This window comes from Phacochoerus africanus, chromosome 4, assembly GCF_016906955.1.
Source record: "Phacochoerus africanus isolate WHEZ1 chromosome 4, ROS_Pafr_v1, whole genome shotgun sequence".
In the NCBI taxonomy this organism is placed as follows: domain Eukaryota; kingdom Metazoa; phylum Chordata; class Mammalia; order Artiodactyla; family Suidae; genus Phacochoerus; species Phacochoerus africanus.
In genome coordinates this window covers 139,984,783-140,005,908 of record NC_062547.1, presented here as the reverse complement: position 1 = coordinate 140,005,908, position 21,126 = coordinate 139,984,783, and the positions used below count along the sequence as shown (strand labels likewise).

Below are 21,126 nucleotides of genomic sequence, written 5' to 3'. Positions count from 1 at the left end.
CTATTAAATTTAAGACCATTAGAACTTTTGTTCTGTTTGGCTCCTTTAGATAACTGGAAAGTATTGAAATTTAGTCTTTTGGTAGGCCAGATACAGATCTCAACCTGTGTTTCTTAAATTTATTAGTATAAAAATCATCACTGGTGCTTGTTAAAACTAGTAATAACTCTTGGGTCCTACCTCAGAGGTTTGGGGAGGGAGTCAGGAACCTACTTTCCTCAAGCTTTTTTTTTTAACTGGGAAATAAATCGTACCTATGGAAATGGACTTAAATGTACAGGTTAGTAAAAAACACATATCCAAATATCCCACATCTAGAAATAAACACTGAAAGCATCCTTGTAGCTATCACAATCCTGATCTCCGCCCTCCTCACTGAAGGACTGTGCTGAGTTTTGTGGCAGTCACTTCCTTATGTATTTTTGAGCTTTATGCAAATTAAATTTGTATTATGTGTTTTTGGTCCAGTTTCTTTCACTAAACATTGTATGCAAGATTTGTTCATGTTGTCCCACGTCACTATGGTTTGTTCTCGTGGGTTCATTAAACCGATGAGCCATGATGGGAACTCCATTGTCATTTTAATAAGGTCTATCTCGTTTTCATATGTGTATTGGCCAGTTCGTTTTGTGAAATACCTTTTCAAGTCTGTTTCCTCTCTTTTTATTGGGTTATGTTTTTCTTCGTGAAAAAGGAGCCCTTTAAAAATATATGTTGTGGAGTTCCCATAGTGGCACAGTGGAAATGAATCTGACTAGCAACCATGAGGTTGCGGGTTTGATCCCTGGCCTCACTCAGTGGGTCAGGGATCTGGCATTGCCCTGAGCTGTGGTGTAAGTAGCAGATGCAGCCCGGAGCTGGAGTTGCTGTGGCTGTGGCATAGGCCGGTGGCTACACCTCCGATTAGACCCCTAGCCAAGAACCTCCATATGCCACCAGTGCAGCTGTAAAAGACAAAAAGACAAAAAATAAAAAAATAAAAATATATGTTGTAAATATATTTTCCCCATTGTGTTATGCCTTTTCCTCCTCATATTATGTCTTCTAATAAATAATTCCTAATTTTGATCACATTTCCTTTTCTTTTCCCTTTTTGGCTAATGGTTTTTGTGTCCTCTTTAAGAAATCTTTTATGGAGTTCCCGTCGTGGCACCGTGGAAACACATCCAACTAGGTTTGGTCCTTGGCCTCACTCAGTGGGTTAAGGATTTGGCATTGCTGTGAGCTGTTGTGGTGTAGGTCGCAGATGTGGCTCAAATCCTGCATTGCTGTGGCTGCGACTTAGGCCAGCAACTGTAGCTCCTATTCAGCCCCTAGCCTGGGAATTTCCATATGCCACAGGTATGGCCCTAAGAAGCAAAAAATAAAAATAAAAATACAAAAAGAAATCTTTTCTTAAATACACACTCTTTCATTTCACCTTTGTTCTTTAGGCCTTTAATCTACCTGGAATTGATTTTTGTCTGTGGCATGAGATGGGGGGTGTCAGGTTTCCTTTTTCAGTATGGGTACCAAATCTTAACAATACTCATTTTTGAAAAGAGTGTTCTTTCCTTGCTTTCCATAGTGACACCTTTGTTCTAAATCAAGTGTATTTGCATGGGACTGTTTCTGTTCTGTATGTCTGTTTTTATGCCAGTACTATATACTCTTACTTTGGTTTTATGGTATTTGAGGTCTGGCGTAGGGTCTGGATCTACAATAAAATAATAGTCACTTCCACATGCCATAGGTGTGACCAAAATAAATAAAGAGTCCTATGGGAATCAGACTAACCACACCTCAAAAAAAAAAGAAAAGAAAGAGGAGTTCCCATTGTGGCTCAGTGGTTAATGAACCTGACTAGTATCCATAAGGATGCAGGTCCGATCCCTGGCCTCCCTCAGGGGGTTAAGGATCTGGCATTGCTGTCAGCTGGGGTGTAGGTCATAGACGCTGCTCGGATCCCACATTGCTTTGGCTGTGGTGTAGGCTGGCAGCTGTGCCTCCGATTTGACCCCTAGCCTGGAAACCTCCATATGCCACAGATACGGCCCTAAAAAGACAAAAAAATAAAATAAATGGACCTAAATGTTCACACAAGAGTGGGGCTGAAAGACACGTGGGAGGGGCCCAGCTGTCACCTGCAGGAGGACAAGGCCTGCCAGCAGCACTTGGAGAAGCAGGTCCCCTTGCTTTCATCATCATGGCTCTCACGGCAACACTGAATCCTTACCCCACTGAGTGAGGCCAGGGACCGAACCTGCATCCTTATGGATACTAGTTGGGTTCATTAACCACTGAGCCATAATGGGAACTCCTCTTTCTTTCTTTCTTTCTTTTTTTTTTTTTTTGCTATTTCTTGGGCCGCTCCCGAGGCATATGGAGGTTTCCAGGCTAGGGGTCCAATCGGAGCTGTAGCCACCAGCCTACGCCAGAGCCACAGCAACGCGGGATCCGAGCCGCGTCTGCAACCTACACCACAGCTCACGGCAATGCCGGATCATTAACCCACTGAGCAAGGGCAGGGACTGAACCCGCACCCTCATGGTTCCTAGTCGGATTCGTTAACCACTGCTCCACGACGGAACTCCCCATGTTTCTTTCTTTCCTTTTTTTTTTTTTTGAGGTGTGGTTAGTCTGATTCCCATAGGACTCTTTATTTTTATATTTATTTATTTTGGTCATGCCTATGGCATGTGGAAGTTTCTGGGCCAGCAATTGAACCCACACTGTAACAGTGGCCTGAGCCACTGCAGTGACAACTTCAGATCTCTAACCCACTGTGCCATAAGGGAACTCTCCATAAGTTAGTTTTCTATGTCTGTTGAGTCTGTTTCTATTTTGTAAATAAGTTCCTTTGTGTTATTTTTTAGATTCCACATATAAGTGGCATCACATCATATTTGTCTTTGTCTGACTTACCTCACTTAGTATGATAATCTCTGCATCCATCCATGTTGCTGCAAATGGCAATATTTCATCCTTTTTTATAGCTAAGTAATAGTCCGTTCCATATATATATACCACAGCTTCTTTATCCATTCATCTGTTGATGGATACTTAGGTTGCTTCCATGTCTTGGCTATTGTAAATAGCGCTGCTATGAATATTGGAGTGCATGTATCTTTTCAAATTAGAGTTTTTGTCTTTTCTGGATATATGCCCAGGAGTGGGATTGGCGGATCGTATGGTAACTCTACTTTTATTTTTTTAGGTAATCTTCATACTTTTCTCCATAGTGGCTACACCAGTTTACATGCCCATCAGCAGTATTGGAGGGTTCCCTCTTCTCCACACCCTCCACGCATTTATCATTTGTACACCTTTGATGATGGCCATTCTGACCTATGTGAAGCAATTCCCTTGTAGCTGTAATTTGCATTTCTCTAGTAATCAGTGATGATTAGCATCTTTTCATGTGCCTGTTGGCCATCTGTATATTTTCTTTTTTTTTTGTCTTTTTGCCTTTTTTTTTATATATATATATATATATATATATTTTTGCCTTTCTGCCATTTCTCGCGCCGCTCCCGCGGCATATGGAAGTTCCCAGGCTAGGGGTCTAATCGGAGCTGAAGCTGCTGGCCTACACCAGGGCCACAGCAACGCTGGATCCGAGCTGCGTCTGCAACCTACACCACAGCTCTCAGCAGCGCTGGATCCTTAACCCACTGAGCAAGGGCAGGGATCGAACCCGCAACCTCATGGTTCCTAGTCGGATTCGTTAACCACTGCGCCACGACAGGAACTCCCTCTTTTTGCCTTTTCTAGGGCTGATTCCTGCGGCATATGGAGGTTCCCAGGCTAGGGGTCTAATCAGAGCTGTAGCCACTGGCCTACGCCAGAGCCACAGCAATGCAGGATCCGAGCCGCATCTGCGACCTACACCACAGCTCATGGCAACACCGGATCCTTAACCCACTGAGCAAGACCAGGGATTGAACCCGCAACCTCATGGTTCCCAGTCGGAATCGTTAACCACTGAGCCACGACAGGAACTCCATCTGTATGTTTTCTATAAAATTATAGAATTTAGGTGGTAGATCTGTGGTTTATGTACAGTTTCAATTTTTCTGCAGTTTTGAAAATTTTTGTAATAAAATATTTGAAAAAACCATGCTTCAAAGAACATTATGGTATGGAGTTTTTGGCTTTTTAAAAAAATTAGGGTAAAATTTGTTAGATAGAGTCAAATTTGTTAGATTTGATAGATTTGCACATGTGGAATTTCTGAGTCAAAGACATTCATACTTTTAGGGTTCTTTAACACAGTGCCAAATTGATTTCTGCAAGAGTTTTACTAATTTACCTTCCTGCCAGCAACACATAGTTGTTTCATAGCCTTTGTCATTATAGTGTATTAACATCAGCAAAAATTTACATTAATTTTATATTAATCCTTTAAATTAGCATTTCTTGGTTATGTTGATTACTTTCCTTTTTCAAAAATTTTTGTTTTTTAATTTTTAAACACTTTTATTTTATTTTATTTTATTTTGCTTTTTAGGGCCGCACCTGCAGCATGTGTAAGTTTCCAGGCTTTGAATCAGAGCTATAGCTGCTGGCCTATCCCATAGCAACACCACATCAGAGCTGCATCTGCAACCTGTACCACAGCTCATGGCAATGCCAAATCCCTGACCCACTGAGCAAGGCCAGGGATTGAATCTGCATCCTCATGGATACTAGTCAGATTCATTTCTGCTGAACCACAGTGGGAACTCCGAAACATTTTTAATACAACTTTTTTTAAATGATTTTTATTTTTTTCTGTTATAGCTGGTTTACAGTGTTCTGTAACTTTCCTACTATACAGCAAGGTGACCCAGTCTCACTCATACACACACACATATACACACACATTCTTTTTCTCACATTATCCTTCGTCATGTTCCATCATAAGTGATTAGATACAGTTCCCAGTGCTATACAGGATCTCATTGTTTATCCATTCCAAAGGCAGTAGTTTGCCATTTTAAATACAACTTTTAAAAGTTACAATCCATTTACAGTGATTACAAAATACTGGCTATTATTTCCCACATTGTACAGTACGCCCTGTATCCTTTTTTTTTTTTTTTTTTTAGGGCCTCACTTGCAGCATATGGAGGTTCCCAGGCTAGAGGTATAATCTGAGCTACTGCTGCTGGCCTGTGCCACAGCCGCAGCAATGCCCGATCCGAGCCACATCTGCAACCTGCACCACAGCTCACAGCAACACTGGATCCTTAACCCACTGAGAGAGGCCAGGGATCGAATGCGCAGCCTCATGGTTCCTAGTCGGATTCGTTTCCACTTGCACCATGGTGGGAACTCACAACCTCTTGGTTCCACTCTGCCCTGATGGGGACTTTTTGTAGCCTGTCTTATACACCCGGTAGTTTGTATTGTACCTTCCATGCCTCCACCTCCTCTAACTGATAACTACTAGTTTGCTCTCCATTTCTGTGAGACTTTTTTTTTGTCTTTTAGTGCCACACTGGCGACATGGAGGTTCCCAGGGAGGGGTCAAATTAGAGCTGTAGCTGCCGGCCTATGCTACAGCCACAGCAATGCAGGATCTGAGCCGAGTCTGCGACCTACACCACAGCTCACGGCAACGCTGGATCCTTAACCTACTGAGTGAGGCCAGGGATCAAACCTGCTTCTTCATGGATGCTAGTCAGGTTTGTTAACCACTGAGCCACGATGGGAACTCCTTTTTTTGTTTTTTTGTTTTTGTTTTGTTTTTTGTTTTTTTGTTTTTGTTTTGTTTTTTGTTTTTTTGATTATATTCACTAGTTGGTTGTATTTTTTAGATTCATATATAAGTTGTATCCTAACAGTATATTTACCTGGTAGACCTTTTTCCTAATGTTGTTTAGAGTTTGTGTTGGCACATTTTACAGAGGATCTTCATAAAACTAAGTTAATTTTACTATTTAAAAATGACTTTTTATTGAAGAATCGCATGCATACAGAAAAGTTCACAAATCATAAGGTCATTGAAGTATCAGAAAATGAACTCGGAGTTCCCGTCGTGGCGCAGTGGTTAACGAATCCGACTAGGAACCATGAGGTTGCGGGTTCGGTCCCTGCCCTTGCTCAGTGGGTTGACGATCCGGCGTTGCCATGAGCTGTGGTGTAGACTGCAGACGCGGCTCGGATCCCAGTTGCTGTGGCTCTGGCGTAGGCCTGTGGCTACAGCTCCGATTGGACCCCTAGCCTGGAAACCTCCATATGCTGCGGGAGTGCCCCAAGAAATAGCAAAAAAAAAAGAAAACTCAATTTCTCTAACCACTGCTGAGGTCCCTGTTCCTGTCCCTTCTTGAATATTACCAATCTCCCTGCCCCAGGAGTAGCCACTATATGACTTTAGTTATTGTAGATTAGATTTTTCTGTTACTGATTTTTGTTTTCTTCTGAAAAGCAGTTTTATTGAGATGTATTTTTTACATGGTAAAATGCACCCATTTTATAAATGATGAGCATATACACACTTAACAACCAGGGCAGTCAAGATAGAGACTGTTTCCATTACTTCACATGCTTCTTTACAGTAACCGCCCCCCCCACCCAGTTTCTGGCCCCAGGCAATTACTGATCTGCATTCTGTCACTATATGAGGAATTTTGCCTTTTGATAGAATTTTATATAAATGGAATCTCATTGAGTAGATACTTGTGTCCAGCTTCTTTTGCTTGTATCATTTTTCTGAGGTTCACGTTATTGTATAGATCATTCGTTCATGAATTTTATTTTAAAAAGTGCCAAGTATATCCCATTAGGGCTCTTCCGCACTCTGTTTATGCCTTCACCTGTTAAGGCTGATTTCTGGTTTTGGCTGTTACGAATGAAGTTGCTGTGCTTGCGGAAGTCTTCCTGTGGACCTAAACTTTCATTTCTCTTCGGTCACTTGATAGGTTTTATAAGAAAACTGCCAAACTTTTCCAAAGGGGTTGGAACATTTTATGTTTTCCACCAGTATTATGTGAATGTTCTAGTTGCTTCACATCCTGACCCACACTTTGATTTTAAACATTTTATAGTATCCATATCTCATTGTGGGTCTTAAATTGCACTTATGATAACACTGGTAAAAATGAGTCTGTTGTGTATATTTTTGTAAGTTTCTATAGATGTTACAGTGCAGAATTGCTAAGGCAAGCCTGTTACCATCACAGTGAATGAAGTGACCTGAATTACAGTACCTGTTTTGCCTTTTCTTTTTGTAGCTTGAGACTTATCCTCTGAGTAGTAACATATGCTATTACTTGCAGCAGGGAGTATAGGGCCAGCATGGAGGCCTCCGTACTGTCCTAGATGGGTGTTTCTGTTGGGCCAATAGTTAGTTTTTTCTTCCCTTCAGGCTTAGGCTAGGTCAGTGTTCCTCCAAGTGAGCACCAGATAAAGCAGTACACGCTCTCCCTTCACTCTCCCCACAGAGTATGTTTATTTAAGTCTTGTTATGTGGAAAATAATTTCTTTAGAAAATTAGAATCATAAAACTCAGTACATGCTCTTCTGGTTGTTTCAAGGTAAATGTGGCAGTTTTCAGCACATTTTGTAGTCACTTAGTATTATAAAACTTTATAGCTAATTTCTCTTTTTGATTACAGTGCCCCTATATCTCCCATCAACATCTTACCAGCCTCTGAGGAGTAAGTAGTACACATGTAGAAGAAAATTAAAAATTTTTTGAAAAATACTACTAAACTATAGAGATTAAAATCGTGTCTTTATTGTATTTAGAGGAAGGATTGCCCATAAGGCAGTGAAACTAGTTAGTGTTTTATGTACTCCATTAGTGAACTTTTTATAGATGATCTTTTTTTTTTTTTGTCTTTTTGCTATTTCTTGGGCTGCTCCCGCAGCATATGGAGGTTCCCAGGCTAGGGGTTGAATCAGAGCTGTAGCCACCAGCCTACGCCAGAGCCACAGCAACACGGGATCCGAGCCGCGTCTGCAACCTACACCACAGCTCACGGCAACGCCGGATCCTTAAACCACTGAGCGAGGCCAGGGACCGAACCTGCAACCTCATGGATACTAGTTGGATTCGCCAACCACTGCACCACGACGGGAACTCCAGATGATCTTTTTGATCTGATGAAATTATTGAAAAATATCAATAGAGTTTTGTTTTTTTTTTTTTTTTTTGGCTGCACCCACAGCATATAAGAGTTCCCTGGCCAGGGATCAGACCTGCACTACAGCAGTGGACTGAGGTACTACAGTAACAGTGCCAGGTCCTTAAGCCCATGTGTCACAAGGGAACTCTGTCAGTAGAGCTTTTTCTTTTCTTTTCTTTTTTTTTTTTTTTTGCTTTTTAGGGCTACACCTGCAGCATATGGAAGTTCCCAGGCTAGGGTTCAAATCGGAGCCATATCCACTGGCCTATGCCACAGCCATAGCAACCCTAGATCTGAACCACGTCCATGACTTATGCTACAACTTGTGGCAATGCCAGATCCTTAACCCACTGAGCAAAGCTAGGGATTGACCCCACATCCTCATGGATACTAGTTGGGTTCTTAATCCCCGATCCGAAACAGGAGCTCCAGTATTTGAAAAGTCTCTTTGTTTGTTTGTTTGTTTATTTACTTTTTGGTCTTTTTAGGACTGTACCTAGGGCATATGGGGGTTCCCAGGCTAGGGGTCCAATTGGAGCTGTAGCCACTGGCTCACACCGCAGCCACAGCACTGTGGGATCTGAGCCACGTCTGTGACCTCTGCCGTAGCTCACAGCAATGCTGGATCGTTAACCCACTGAACGAGACCAGGGATCGAACCTGTGTCCTCATGGATGCTAGTGGGTTTAGTAACTGCTGAGCCATGACGGGAATTCCTGAAAAGTCTATTTAAATGACTTTAAGAGTGAGGAATGAATTATTGGGACAAGTGATCATTCCTATCTCAGTAGTAGTAGTAACATGATTGATTTGTATTTATTTTTGGGCAAATTTCATTTTAAAATTTAAACCAATATCATGTATTCGTTTTATGTATTTCTTTTTCCACTATAGCCTATTCAATTAAATACCATAATAATTTTTTTTAACTGTTTGTAGGTCTTAAAATTTATATTTGTGTGGCCAAGTATCCATTTAGGGTGACTGCTTCTCACTAAAGTGTGTTCTGTTTTGTAGCATTTTAGAAAGAACGATTAGAGCAGCTGTGGAACAGCACCTTTTTGATCTGCAGAGCAGCATAGATCATGATCTTAAGAATTTACAACAGCAAAGTCTGGTGTGTAATAATGAAGCAGGAAGTGTTAATTGTGATGGGGAAGGATCTAATAACCAGTAAGAGACTTTTAAAACATTTTACTGTTAATTATTGAGTTATAAAATTGTTTTATCTTTAAAAAACTGTATTTTTATTAAATAATGGGGTCTCATCTTACTTGCAGATTTCTGAAAGTCAGTGTGAAAAGGGACTTTGTATATATTTGTGTATAAATTGCATATATTTCTTTTTTTTTTTTTTGTCTTTTTTCTAGGGTCGCTCCTGAGGCATATGGAGATTCTCAGGCTGGGGTCTAATCAGAGCTGTAGCCGCCAGTCTACGCCAGAGCCACAGCAATGAGGGATCCCAGCCGCATCTGCGACCTATACCACAGCTCACGGCAACGCTGGATCCTTAACCCACTGAGCAAGGCCAGACAGAGATCGAACCTGAAACCTCATGTTCCTAGTCGGATTTGTTAACCACTGAGCGATGACAGGAACTCCTGTATATACTTCTTAACATTGAAAATCTTGTAAGTCTTCCATTAGGTTTTTCTCCCTAAACACCAGATGGAGTAACAAGCTTACCTTTAGGGACTGTATTATATAAAAATAACTTTGTCTTTCTCTTTTTTTTTTTAGCCACACCCTCGGCATGTGGACGTTCCCAGGCCAGGGATCAAGCTGGCACCACAGTTGTGGCCTGTGCCGCAGCTGTGGCACTGCTGGATCCTTAACCCACTGTGCCATGAGAGAACTTCTGAAAAATAACATTTTGAAAAATAGACCTGTACTCCATTCTCCAGATGGCCACACCATGAGAGACATCAGTTATGTAGACAGGTACAGGGGCAGCAGACTGGCCTCCATCCAGTGCACCTAGTCATTGAGGAAAATCGTGTTTTACTTATTGTCCCCTCCCAACATGCAGTTGTTTTAGGTTAGCTCTTAATAGTTGGATTTGTGTAAGTTAAAAGTTAGGTACTGTGTATTGTGTGATATTTGGCATTACTCTACTTTTCATCTGACTTGGTACCTTTAAATGACAAAAGCTTTATCTCCTTTTGTATTATCTCATCCCTGTGCTTTAGTATGTATATAGGTGCCTTTCTCTTGAGACCACAGTGCAATGATTTCATAGTTTGTACTTACCATTTTTTGTTTTGGGGACAGATCCGCGGAGTAGCATAAGTCATGATCTTAAGAAAGATGTACCTGAATTTGGAGAATTGATAGGAAGGCAAAAAAAAAAAAAGACGATTGGATAGAATTTTGTTGTTTTTTGGCCACGCCCATTATGAGTGGAAGTTCTGGAGCCAGGAATTGAACCTGCACCACAGCAGTGACAATGCCAAATCCTTAATCCATTGAGCCACCAGGGAGCTCCAAGAATTAGATTTTTAAAAGGCAGAAAATGTCGAGTGTAATAGACTAGCTATCAGATATGAAATTAAACTGAAAAATTAATGGGTATAAAAACCATTACTTGGATATGTTTATAGAATACCATAGAGTACAACTACAGGTGTCCACATGGCTTGCATGGATGGCATCACCAGCCTGTGCAGCTTTGTGTGATGGCCCTGGCTTGTGTGCTTTGAAGGCACTATTAGAACTGATAGAGGTGGGTCTGTAGGGAGTATTTGGGTTGAATATGAAGGAAGGAAGTGGTATCTAAAAGGTGGAAATAGCAGGAAAATGTTTCAAAGGTTATAATATAAGCAGATTCCTTAGAGTTTCCCCTCAGCTAGAGATCCTGAAAAATCTATGCCCATGCTCAGACAATATTATGGAAATAACTCATGTTCTCATTGAGAGTGGTATTGTCTTTGTAAACAAAATCCTGCTGTGTTTTGCGTATTCTGAATTACAAAAGATGAAGATATCTGCAGAAGCAAGCTATTCCTGTTGTATTTGATAAGGTGTTGGACACCCTGGTGCCTAGTGTTAGGCACTTGTATTTTAATCAGCAGACAGTTCATTACTGATTTAGAGTGTGGGAAATCATTTGGCACATAAATGATTTTTAAAGCCATTTATTTGCTTTTGAAAATTTCCAAAGGGATAATAAACAAGGTAGGTTCCTCACAACATCTCATGGAGAGACAGAAACAAATTGTAATAAATAAACACTTAATAATCTAACTTGGCAAGATAAAATGTGAATCATGAAAGGATATGTTTTCTTCAATAAGGAAAAGTTTTAGATCATTACTGATATTTATTTATTTTTAAGGCATTACATATTCAACATGTGGCCTGATCTGACTTTTTAATCTTTGTTACTAGGATTGATATTGCTGATGATATTATTAATGCCAGTGAAAGTGACAGAGACTGTTCAGAACCTGTGACTAGCACTAATTTAGACAATGAAGTTATGCAACAAGATTTTGTATTTGAGGATGAAGAAAATAACCAGGTAAGAAATGTAAAGACCTTAAAAAAATCTGTTAGGTGTACTAGATGTACAGCTCTGATTGCTTTGTGTGTTCCATTGATCCCAGAAGCCATAGTTCACTATCTTTGCTGATATACATTTGTCTTTTTTTGTGTATCTTTTTAGGGCTGCACCCATGGCACATGGAAGTTCCCAGGCTAGGGGTCAAATTGGAGCTGCGGCTGCTTGGCCTACGCCACAGCAACGCCAGATCCATGCCATATCTGCTGCCTACACCACAGCTCATGGCAACACTGGATCTTTAACCCACTGAGCAAGACCAGGCATCAAACCTGTGTCCTCAATGATCCTAGTTGGATTTGTTACTCCTGAGCCACAGTAGGAACTCTAAAGACATTTTCTTAAAGCATGTTTTCATTCTAAGCCATAAGATAATGTATATATAAGAAGGGATTTAGAGATTTGTATTCTGGCTTTGCCTCTTCATAGCAGCATGACTTTAGCCAAGTTATTGGACTTCATTGAGTTGTTCTTTGTTTTGCTATATCTAAGTGGGTGGTGATATCTATGTTAGAATTTTTATAAATATTTGTTTTGGTTAATTATGTCTACTACCTTGATTGATTTTCTTCACCTGGCTTTCAGGATATCTCACTACTCTGGGTTTTCTTTTTCTTGAACTGGCTGCTGCATCCCTTTGATGATTGCTTTTCATGTTCTGCACCTCTGAAATTTAGTATGGCCCAGGGTACAGTTCTCAGGTCATGAATTTTCATTCACTCCCTTGGTAATCTCATTAAATGTAATGATTTTAAATATTGCTGTATGCTAAGGCTCCCAAATTTATGTCTCTAGTCCAGACCTCTCTCTTGAACTTTAGGTTCCTATACCTAGATGTTCTACTTAACATTTCCACTTGATTATCTTACAAACATCTTGTAAAATTTTCTTATTTTGGCCACACCTGCGCTATGTGGAAATTCTTGGGCTGGAGACTGAACCTGTGCCACAGCTATGGCAGTGCCAGATACTTAACCCACAGCGTCATATGGGGCTTCCTCTTTTAAACATATTACAGACATTTTACAGACATCTTAACATAAGCCAGACTGTACTTGTTTTTCTTTAAAATCTCAGTAAACAGCAATTTCTGCTTCTGTGTGCATAGGCCAGAAGCCTTGTGTCATTTTTGATTTCCGTCTCGCTGCACATCTAGTCTGTTACACAGTCCTGTTGGTTGTACCTTCAAAATTTATATAGAGTCTTGACCACTTTTTACTGTTTGCATTGGCACTGCACAGGTCCAAGCCAGCATCATTTCACCTAGATTAATATAGCCTCCTAACTGATCTTTTCCTACCTGTGGTCTTCTGAGCAGCAGCCAGAGTGGTCTTTCAAAATGAAAATTATATAATGTCAGTTTTAGAAATTTTCAGTGCCATCTAGGTATAAAAATATAGCAATAAGCAGTATGGAAAAACAGACTGATAAAAAATTATGATTGAGATAATTCAGTCTTAAAGTACTGTCTGGGTTGTTGTTTGCATAGATATTCCCGTGGCTTGTTTCCTTTTCTGATCCTGCAGATCCTCCTCAATTGTGCCTTCTTAGGCCAAATCTCCTTATTATTCAGTGTGTACTAGCAGGCGCTCCCACTGACCTACCCCCATCCAGCCTCTGAACTGTTGTCCTTCTTCACTGCCTGCCTCTCATTAATAGTTCTACATGGTCGCACATGTCTGTTAAGTTGTTAGTTTATTGTTTGTTTCCCATCCTTAGACTGTAGACTTTATGAGGGCTGAGATTTTCATGTTTCGTTTATTATGTCCGTATTATCTAGGACACATAGTATGTATTCCTCAAGTATTTGTTCAAGGAAATGGGTGTATCAGTTACTTTAAGAAAATAGGAATTTTTTTAAGACTTCATTTTCAGAGGAGTTTTAGGTTTACAATAAAATTGAGAAGGAAGTATAGAGAATTTGTACCCACATGTTCATAACCTCCCCCATTATCAATATCACTCCCAAAAATGGTACTTTTTTTTTTTCTTTTGTCTGCAGTGGTGGCACATGGAAGTTCCCCAAGCCAGGGACTGAATCTAAGCCACAGCTGTACCCTGTGCCACCGCTGCAGCAGTGCTGTGGCAACACTGTATCCTTAACCCACTGTCCAGGCCGGAAATTGAACTAGCATTGGCAAAGAGACAAGGTGGATCATTAACCCACTGCACCACAGCAGGAACTCTAGAATGGCACTTTTTTTTTTTTTTTAATGAAGAGTGAACCCATACTGACAATACCATAATCACTCAAAGTCTGCTTCACCTTAGGGATCATTCTTGGTGTTGTACGTTTTCTAGATTTAGACAAATATATAATATCCTACAGAGTTGGTTTTTTTGTGTGTGTGTGTTTTTAGGGCCATACCCTCGGTATATTCGAGTTCCCAGGGTGGGGGTCTAATTGGAGCTGCAGCTGCCTGCCTGTGCCACAGCCACAGCAACTCGGTATCTGAGCCACGTCTGTGACCTACACCATAGCTCACGGCAGCACCAGATCCTTAACCCACTGAGCAAGGCCAGGAAGCAAACCTCTGTCCTTCATGGATACGGGTCAGGTTCGTTTCCTTGGAGCCACAACAGGAATTCCCATACCGAGTTTTTTAATTGCCCTGAAAATCTTCCGTGCTCTGCCTGTTCATTCCCCATCCCACCTCCCAGCAACTGCTGATCTCTGTTGTCTCCATAGGTTTGCCTTTTTCAGAATGTCATAGAGTTGGAATTTCATAGTACATAGCCTTTTCAGATTGGCTTCTTTCACGTGTAATGTGCATTTAAAGTTCCTCTTTTTGTGGCTTGATAGCTTTTTTCTTCTTCACACTGAACAGTATTGTCTGGTACATCCAGACAATACTATTTCTCTTTTTATCCGTTGAGGGGCATCTTGGTTGCTTCAAAGTTTCAGCAGTTATGGATAATGCTGATATAAACATCTGTTTGCAGGTTTCTCTGTAGACATAAATTTTTTAACTACTTTGGATAAATACCAAGGAGTGCGATTGATGAATCATACACACAGTGTGAGTTTTGTAACAAATTGCCAAGTGTCTTCTGAAATGGCTGTACCATTTTGCATTCCCACCAGCAGTGTATTAGTGTTCCTAATGCTTTAGAACCTCACCAACATTTGGTGGTGTCAGTGTTCCAGATTTGGGCCATTTTGATAGATATGTAGTGGTGTCTCATTGTTTTAATTTGCATTCCCTGATGGCATGCGGTGTGGGGGCATTTTTTTCACATGCTTCTTTACCATCTTCTGTGCAAAGAAGTGTATCTTCTTAGATGAGATTATTTTAAGGTCATTGGCCCAGTTTTGGATTTTTTTTTTTTTTTTTTAATCTTTAGGGCCTCACCTGCAGCATATGGAAGTTCCTGGGCTAGGAGTTCAGTTGGGGCTGTAGCTGTCAGCCTATACCACAGCCACAGTAATAGCGGATCCAAGCCATGTCTACAACCTATGCTGCACCTTGTGGCAACACCAGATCCTTAACCCACTGAGTGAGGTCAGGAATTGAACCTGTATCCTCACAGACACTATATTGGGTCCTTAACTTCCTGAGCCACAACAGGAACTCCTTGGCCCAATTTTTAACTCCTTGGCCTGGGTTACTTCTTACTGAGTTTTAAGAGTTCTTTGTATATTTTATCTAACAGTCTTTTATCAGGTGTGTCTGTCGTAGGTATTTCTTTCCAACCTGTGACTTGTCTTCTAATTCTTTTGATACTGAATTGTAGAGGAGAAATTTTTAATTTTAATGAAGTCCAGTTTATCATTATTTCTTTCCTAAATTGTGTTTTACGGTGGTGTATCTATAGAGGTGTCACCATACCCAAGATCATCTAAATTTTCTCTTATGTTATACTCTAGGAGTTTCATAGTTTTACATTTAGCCTATGATCCATTTTGAATTAATTTTTGTAAATGGTATAAGATCTCTATTTAGGTTCATTTTTTTGCATGTGGATGTCCATTTGTTCCAGTACCTTTTATTGAAGAGACTGTCTTTGCTCCATTGTGTTGCCTTTACTTTTTGGTCAAAGATCAGTTGGCTGTGTTTATGAGGGTCTGTTTCTGAGCTCTCTGTTCTTTTCCTTTGGTCTGTTTGTCTCTTCTTTCATCAGTACCACAGTGTCTTGAAAAGTCTCAAAGTCAGGTAGCCAATTGACTGTCAGTCCTCCAGCTTTATTCTTCTCCTTCAGTATTATGTTGGCTTTTCTACCTCCCCACATAAACTTCAGAAACAATTTGTTGATATCCATAAAGAACTTGCTGGGATTTTTATTGACATTGCATTGAATCTCTCCATTAAGTTGGGAAGAACAGACGTCTTAATAATATTGAGTCATTTATTTGTGAACATGAAATATTTCCCTATTTATTCTTTGATTTATTGCTTCAGAGTTCTCCTCATATAGACCTTATACCCAAATATTTCACTTTTTTAGGTGCTAATGTAAATTGTTTTCTGTTATTAGTTTCAAAGTGTACTTGTTTATTATCGGTGTATAGGAAAGCAGTTGACTCTTGTTTATTTACTTTGTATTCTACAACTTTGCTATATTTGCTTTTTAGTTTCAAGGAGATTTTTTGTTACTTCTTTCAGATTTTCTGTATTACCTAGACAATCATGTCATATGTGAACAAAGATTTATGTCTGCCTTCCTAATCTGCTTACGTTTTTTTCCCCTACTCTTGCCTTATTATGGTAACAAGGTCTTGTAGTACAGTGTTGAAAAGGCATGGTGAGAGGGGACATCCTTGTTTTGTACCTAAACTTAGTGGGAAGGCTTCAGGTATGATACGGTATACGGTCTTTATCAATTTGAAAGAATCCCCTCTGTTCCTGGTTTACATAGAGGTTTTATCATGAGTAGATACTAGATTTTGTCATGCTTTTTCTGCATTTCTCAATAAGATCATGTTTTTTGTTTTTTGTTTTTTTTTTCATTCTGTTGATGATAGATAACATCCTTTGATTTTCAAATATTCAACCAACCTTGCATACCTGGGATAAATGCTACTTGGTTGTTATATATAATTCTTTTTTTTTTTTTTTGGTCTTTTTGCCATTTCTTGGGCTGCTCCTGCGGCATATGGAGGTTCCCGGGCTAGGGGTCGAATCGGAGCTGTAGCTGCCAGCTTACGCCAGAGCCACAGCAATGCAGGATCCGAGCTGAGTCTGCGACCTACACCACAGCTCACGGCAACGCCGGAACCTTGACCCACTGAGCAAGGGCAGGGATCGAACCTCATGGTTCCTAGTCGGATTCGTTAACCACTGCGCCACGCCGGGAACTCCATATAAATCTTTTAATACTTTTTTGAGGGTTTGATTGGCTAATATTTTGTTGAGGATTTTTGTGTCTGTATTTATAAGAGATGTTGATCTGTCATTTTGTTTTCTTAGTTTTGGTAGAGGCATACCTCAGAGATATTGTAGGTTCAGTTTCAGACCACCACAATAAAGCGAGTATCGCAATAAAGCAAGTCATGCAAATTTTTTGTTTCCCAGTGCATATAAAATTGATATTTATATTGTACTGTAGTCTGTTGGGTGTCCAGTAGCATTATGTCTAAAAACAATATACTTAATTAAAAATGTTTATTGCTAGAAAATGAAGTCTTCAGTGAGTTGCTGTAATATTTTTGCTGGTAGAGTATCTTGCCTCTTGACGGCTACAGACGGATTAGGGTGGTAGTTGCTGACGATTGAGGTAGCTGTGGCAATTTCTTAAAATAACACAGCAGTGAAGTTTGCAACCTCAGTTGACTCTTCCTTTCTATAGCATGCAGTAAGGCAACAGAGGTCCTAAATGATACCATAGAACAGTTAGACTTAATCGATGTTTTCAGGATGTAATATCAAAAAAACCCAGAATACATATTTTTTTCAAGTACACATGGAACACCCTTTAGGACTAACCATGTATGAGGACACAAGACAAGCTTTAACAAATTTAAGAGGATAGAAATTATTTTAAGATTTTTTTCTGACCACAATGACATGAAACTAGAAATCAACCACAGAGAGAGAAATGAGAAAAAAAAGATTACATGGAGGCTAAATAATATGCTAGTAAAAAACCAGCGGGTTAATGAGGAAATCAAAGAAGAAATTAAAAAAATACCTTGGGACAAACAACATTGAAAATACAGCGGGCATTGCTATTCCCATGGCTCAGTGGAAATGAATCTGACCAGCATCCATGAGGACACAGGTTCAATCCCTGGTCTTGCTCAGTGGGTTAAGATTATGGTGTTGCTATGAGCCATGGTGTAGGTTACAGACATGGCTCGGATCCTGTATTGCTATGGCTATGGCATAGACCAGCAGCTATAGCTCTGATTTGATCCCTAACCTGGGAACCTCCATATGCCACAGGTGTGGCCCTAAAAAGACAAAAAAAAAAAAAAAAAAAAGTAACCCCCCCCCAAAGAAAAGAAAGAAAACACAACAATAGCAGGCTGTGGGATGTAGCAAAAGCATTTCTTAGATGGAATTTCTTAGTGATACAGGCCTTCCTCAGAAAGTAAGAGAAATGTCAAATAAAAAACCTAACCTACCATCTAAAAGAATTAGAAAAAAGAAGAACAAACAAAATCTGAAGTCGGCAGAAGGAAGAAAATATCAATCAGGTAGGAAATAAAATAGAGATTACAGGGACTTCCCTTCTTGGTGCAGCAGAAACAAATTCGGCTAGTATCCATGAGGATGTGGGTTTGATCCCTAGCCCTGCTCAGTGGGTCGGGGATCTGGCATTGCCATGAGCTGTGGTATAGGTAGCATACACGGACAGCTCAGATCCTGTGTTGCTGTGGCTCTGGCATAGGCTGGTGGCTGTAGCCCCGATTAGACCCCTTGCCTGGGAACCTCAATATGCCTTGGGTGCAGCCCTAAAAAGCAAATAAATAAAAAAGATATCCCATGCTTTTTCTCTGGAAGAATTAATATTGTTAAAATGGCCATACTGGAATTCCCATCGTGGCTCAGTGGTTGGCGAACCTGACTAGCATCCATGAGGATGCAGGTTCGATCCCTGGCTTTGCTCAGTGGGTTAAGAATCTGGTGTTGCAGCGAGCTGTGGTGTAGGTCGCAGACGAGGCTCAGATTCCATGTTGCTGTGGCTGTGGTGTAGGCTAGTGGCTGTGGTGTAGGTCGGCAGCTGCAGCTTTGATTTGACCCCTAGCTTTGGCACCTCCATGTGCTGCTGGTGTGGCCGTAAAAGACAGAAAGACCAAAAAAAAAAAAAAAAGCCATACTGCCCAAAGCAATCTATAGGTTTAATGTGATACCTGTCAGATTACCCAGAACATTTTTCACAGAACTAGAACAAATAATCTTAAAATTTATGTGGAAGCCTAAAAGACCCAGAATTGCCAAAGCACATTGAGGAAAAAGAACAAATCTGGGGGCATAACCCTCTTCACCTTCAGATAACAGTACAAAGCTGCAGTAATTAAAACAACGTGATATTGGCCCCAAACAAGACATACAGATCAATGGGATAGAATAAAGAACCCAGAAATAAACCCAAACTCTTATGGTCTATTAATCTTTGACAAAGGAGGCTCAAATACACAGTGGAGAAAAGACAGTCTCTTCAGCAAGTGGAATTTGGAAAGCTGGACGGCCACATGTAAATTAATCCATACACAAAAATAAACTCAAAATGGCTTAAAGACCTAAATGTAAGACATGACACCATAAAATTCCTAAAAGAGAACATAGGCAAAACATTTTCTGACATAAATCAAAGCAATATTATCTTAGGTCAGTCTCCTAAGACAGTAGAAATAAAAGCAAAAATAAACAAATGGGACCCAGTCTGAGTTTAAGCTTTTTCGGGGGAAAGGACAACACAAGCAAGACAAAAAGATAACCTATGGCCTGGGAGAAAATATTTGCAAATGTTGCAACTAAAAAGGGTTTAATTTCCAAATTATACAAACAGCTTATACAACTCAGATACAAAAAACAACCCACCTGTATTTTAGGAAATAGGCTGTCAGAGTAGAACTATAGGAAACAGGTTGTAGGGAAGATTGGATGTAAGGACAACAACCAACAGGCTTTGTGCACTAGAATTTGGTAAGACCTGATAAACAGTCTGAATGGAAATTGAAGGGAGGATAAAGAAAATTCCACAGGTAATCCACAGGTAAAAACAATTTATCTGTAAACTTGGATAAGAAAGAGAGATGCTAAGAAAGTGGGAAAGTATAGGTCACAGCTGCAACTTGGATTTGATCCCTGGCCTGGACTGTCCACATTCCATAGCCATGGAAGTGGAAAAAAAAATGAAACAAAAACAAAAGGAAGGGCCGCATGGTAAATATTTTAGGCTTTGTGGGCCTTATACTCTTGTCATAGTCGCTTAACTGCCATGATAGCATGAAAGCAGCCATAGAAAATATATAAACAATATAGGATGGCCATGTTCCAATAAAACTGAAATTTGAATTACCAATAATTGGCATATCACAAAATCTTCTCATTTTTTTTCTTACCTCCAATCATTTAAAAGTGTGAAAACTTTCATTAGCTTACTGCCCATAAAAAACTGGCAGTAGATTGGATTTGACTGAAGTTGGGCAATCGCTGGGGTAGAGTATCGTAAAGAGATTAAGATTTAGCTATTAAAAAACAATTTTGAAGATTATTTCTAGGAGGATTTCCTGTCGTGGCTCAGTGGAAACAAATCGTACTAGCATTCATGAGGTTGCAGGTTCGATGCCTGGCCTTGCTCAATGGTTTAAGGATCTGCCATTGCCATGAGTGCTGCGGTGTAAGTCGCAGACGCAGCTCAGATCTGGTGTTGCTGTGGCTGTGGTCTAGGCTAGTGGCTACAGCTCCAGTTCGACCCTTAGCCTGGAAACCTCCATATGCCACTGGCAGCCCTAAAAGAAAAAAAAAAAAAATTTCTGTGAAATTGATTTTTGAAGTACAGGGAAACCTGATTACATTTTTTTTTTTCTTTTGGTCTTTTCGAGGGCTGCACCTGTGGCACATGGAGGTTCCTAGACTAGGGGTCGAATTGGAGCTGTAGCCACCGGCCTATACCACAGCCACAGCAACATGGGATTCCAGCCGCGTCTGCGACCTACACCACAGCTCACGGCAACGCTGGATCCTTAACCGACTGAGCGAGGCCGGGGATTGAACCCCAACCTCATGGTTCCTAGTCGGATTCGTTAACCACTGAGCCACGATGGGAACTCCTGAAACCTGATTACTTTTAACATTTCAGATAAACTAAAGAGTACTAGATGCTGCAGGTCATACCACAGTTCTCTAGTAATTGTTGATTAGCCAGTATGAAATTAATCTTAAGGACTTAGTGACTAAATGCTTTATATGTTGATGAGTGAGTTTTGTTGTACATACTTTAAAATATAATTTTTATATACTTGTCTTTTGAAAAGGGATCATTTCAGATCGTTAAAATTTAAAAGTTATAAAAGGATATATAGAA

General features: G+C 40.2%; 1 protein-coding gene across 9 annotated transcripts in view; it reads left to right on the top strand.

Moving 5' to 3' along the window:
* The window catches only part of FAM13B (family with sequence similarity 13 member B), a 94,120-nt gene that overhangs the window by 42,191 nt on the left and 30,803 nt on the right, over positions 1-21,126 (top strand). For 6 of the 9 annotated variants that reach the window (XM_047778707.1, XM_047778704.1, XM_047778701.1 and 3 more), the window contains 3 exons: positions 7,581-7,622; positions 9,111-9,266; positions 11,481-11,613. In XM_047778707.1, the coding sequence (XP_047634663.1) occupies positions 7,581-7,622; positions 9,111-9,266; positions 11,481-11,613 (331 nt within the window). The remainder of the gene's footprint in view (positions 1-7,580; positions 7,623-9,110; positions 9,267-11,480; positions 11,614-21,126) is intronic. The other 3 variants (XM_047778706.1, XM_047778705.1, XM_047778699.1) reach the window with 2 other exon arrangements.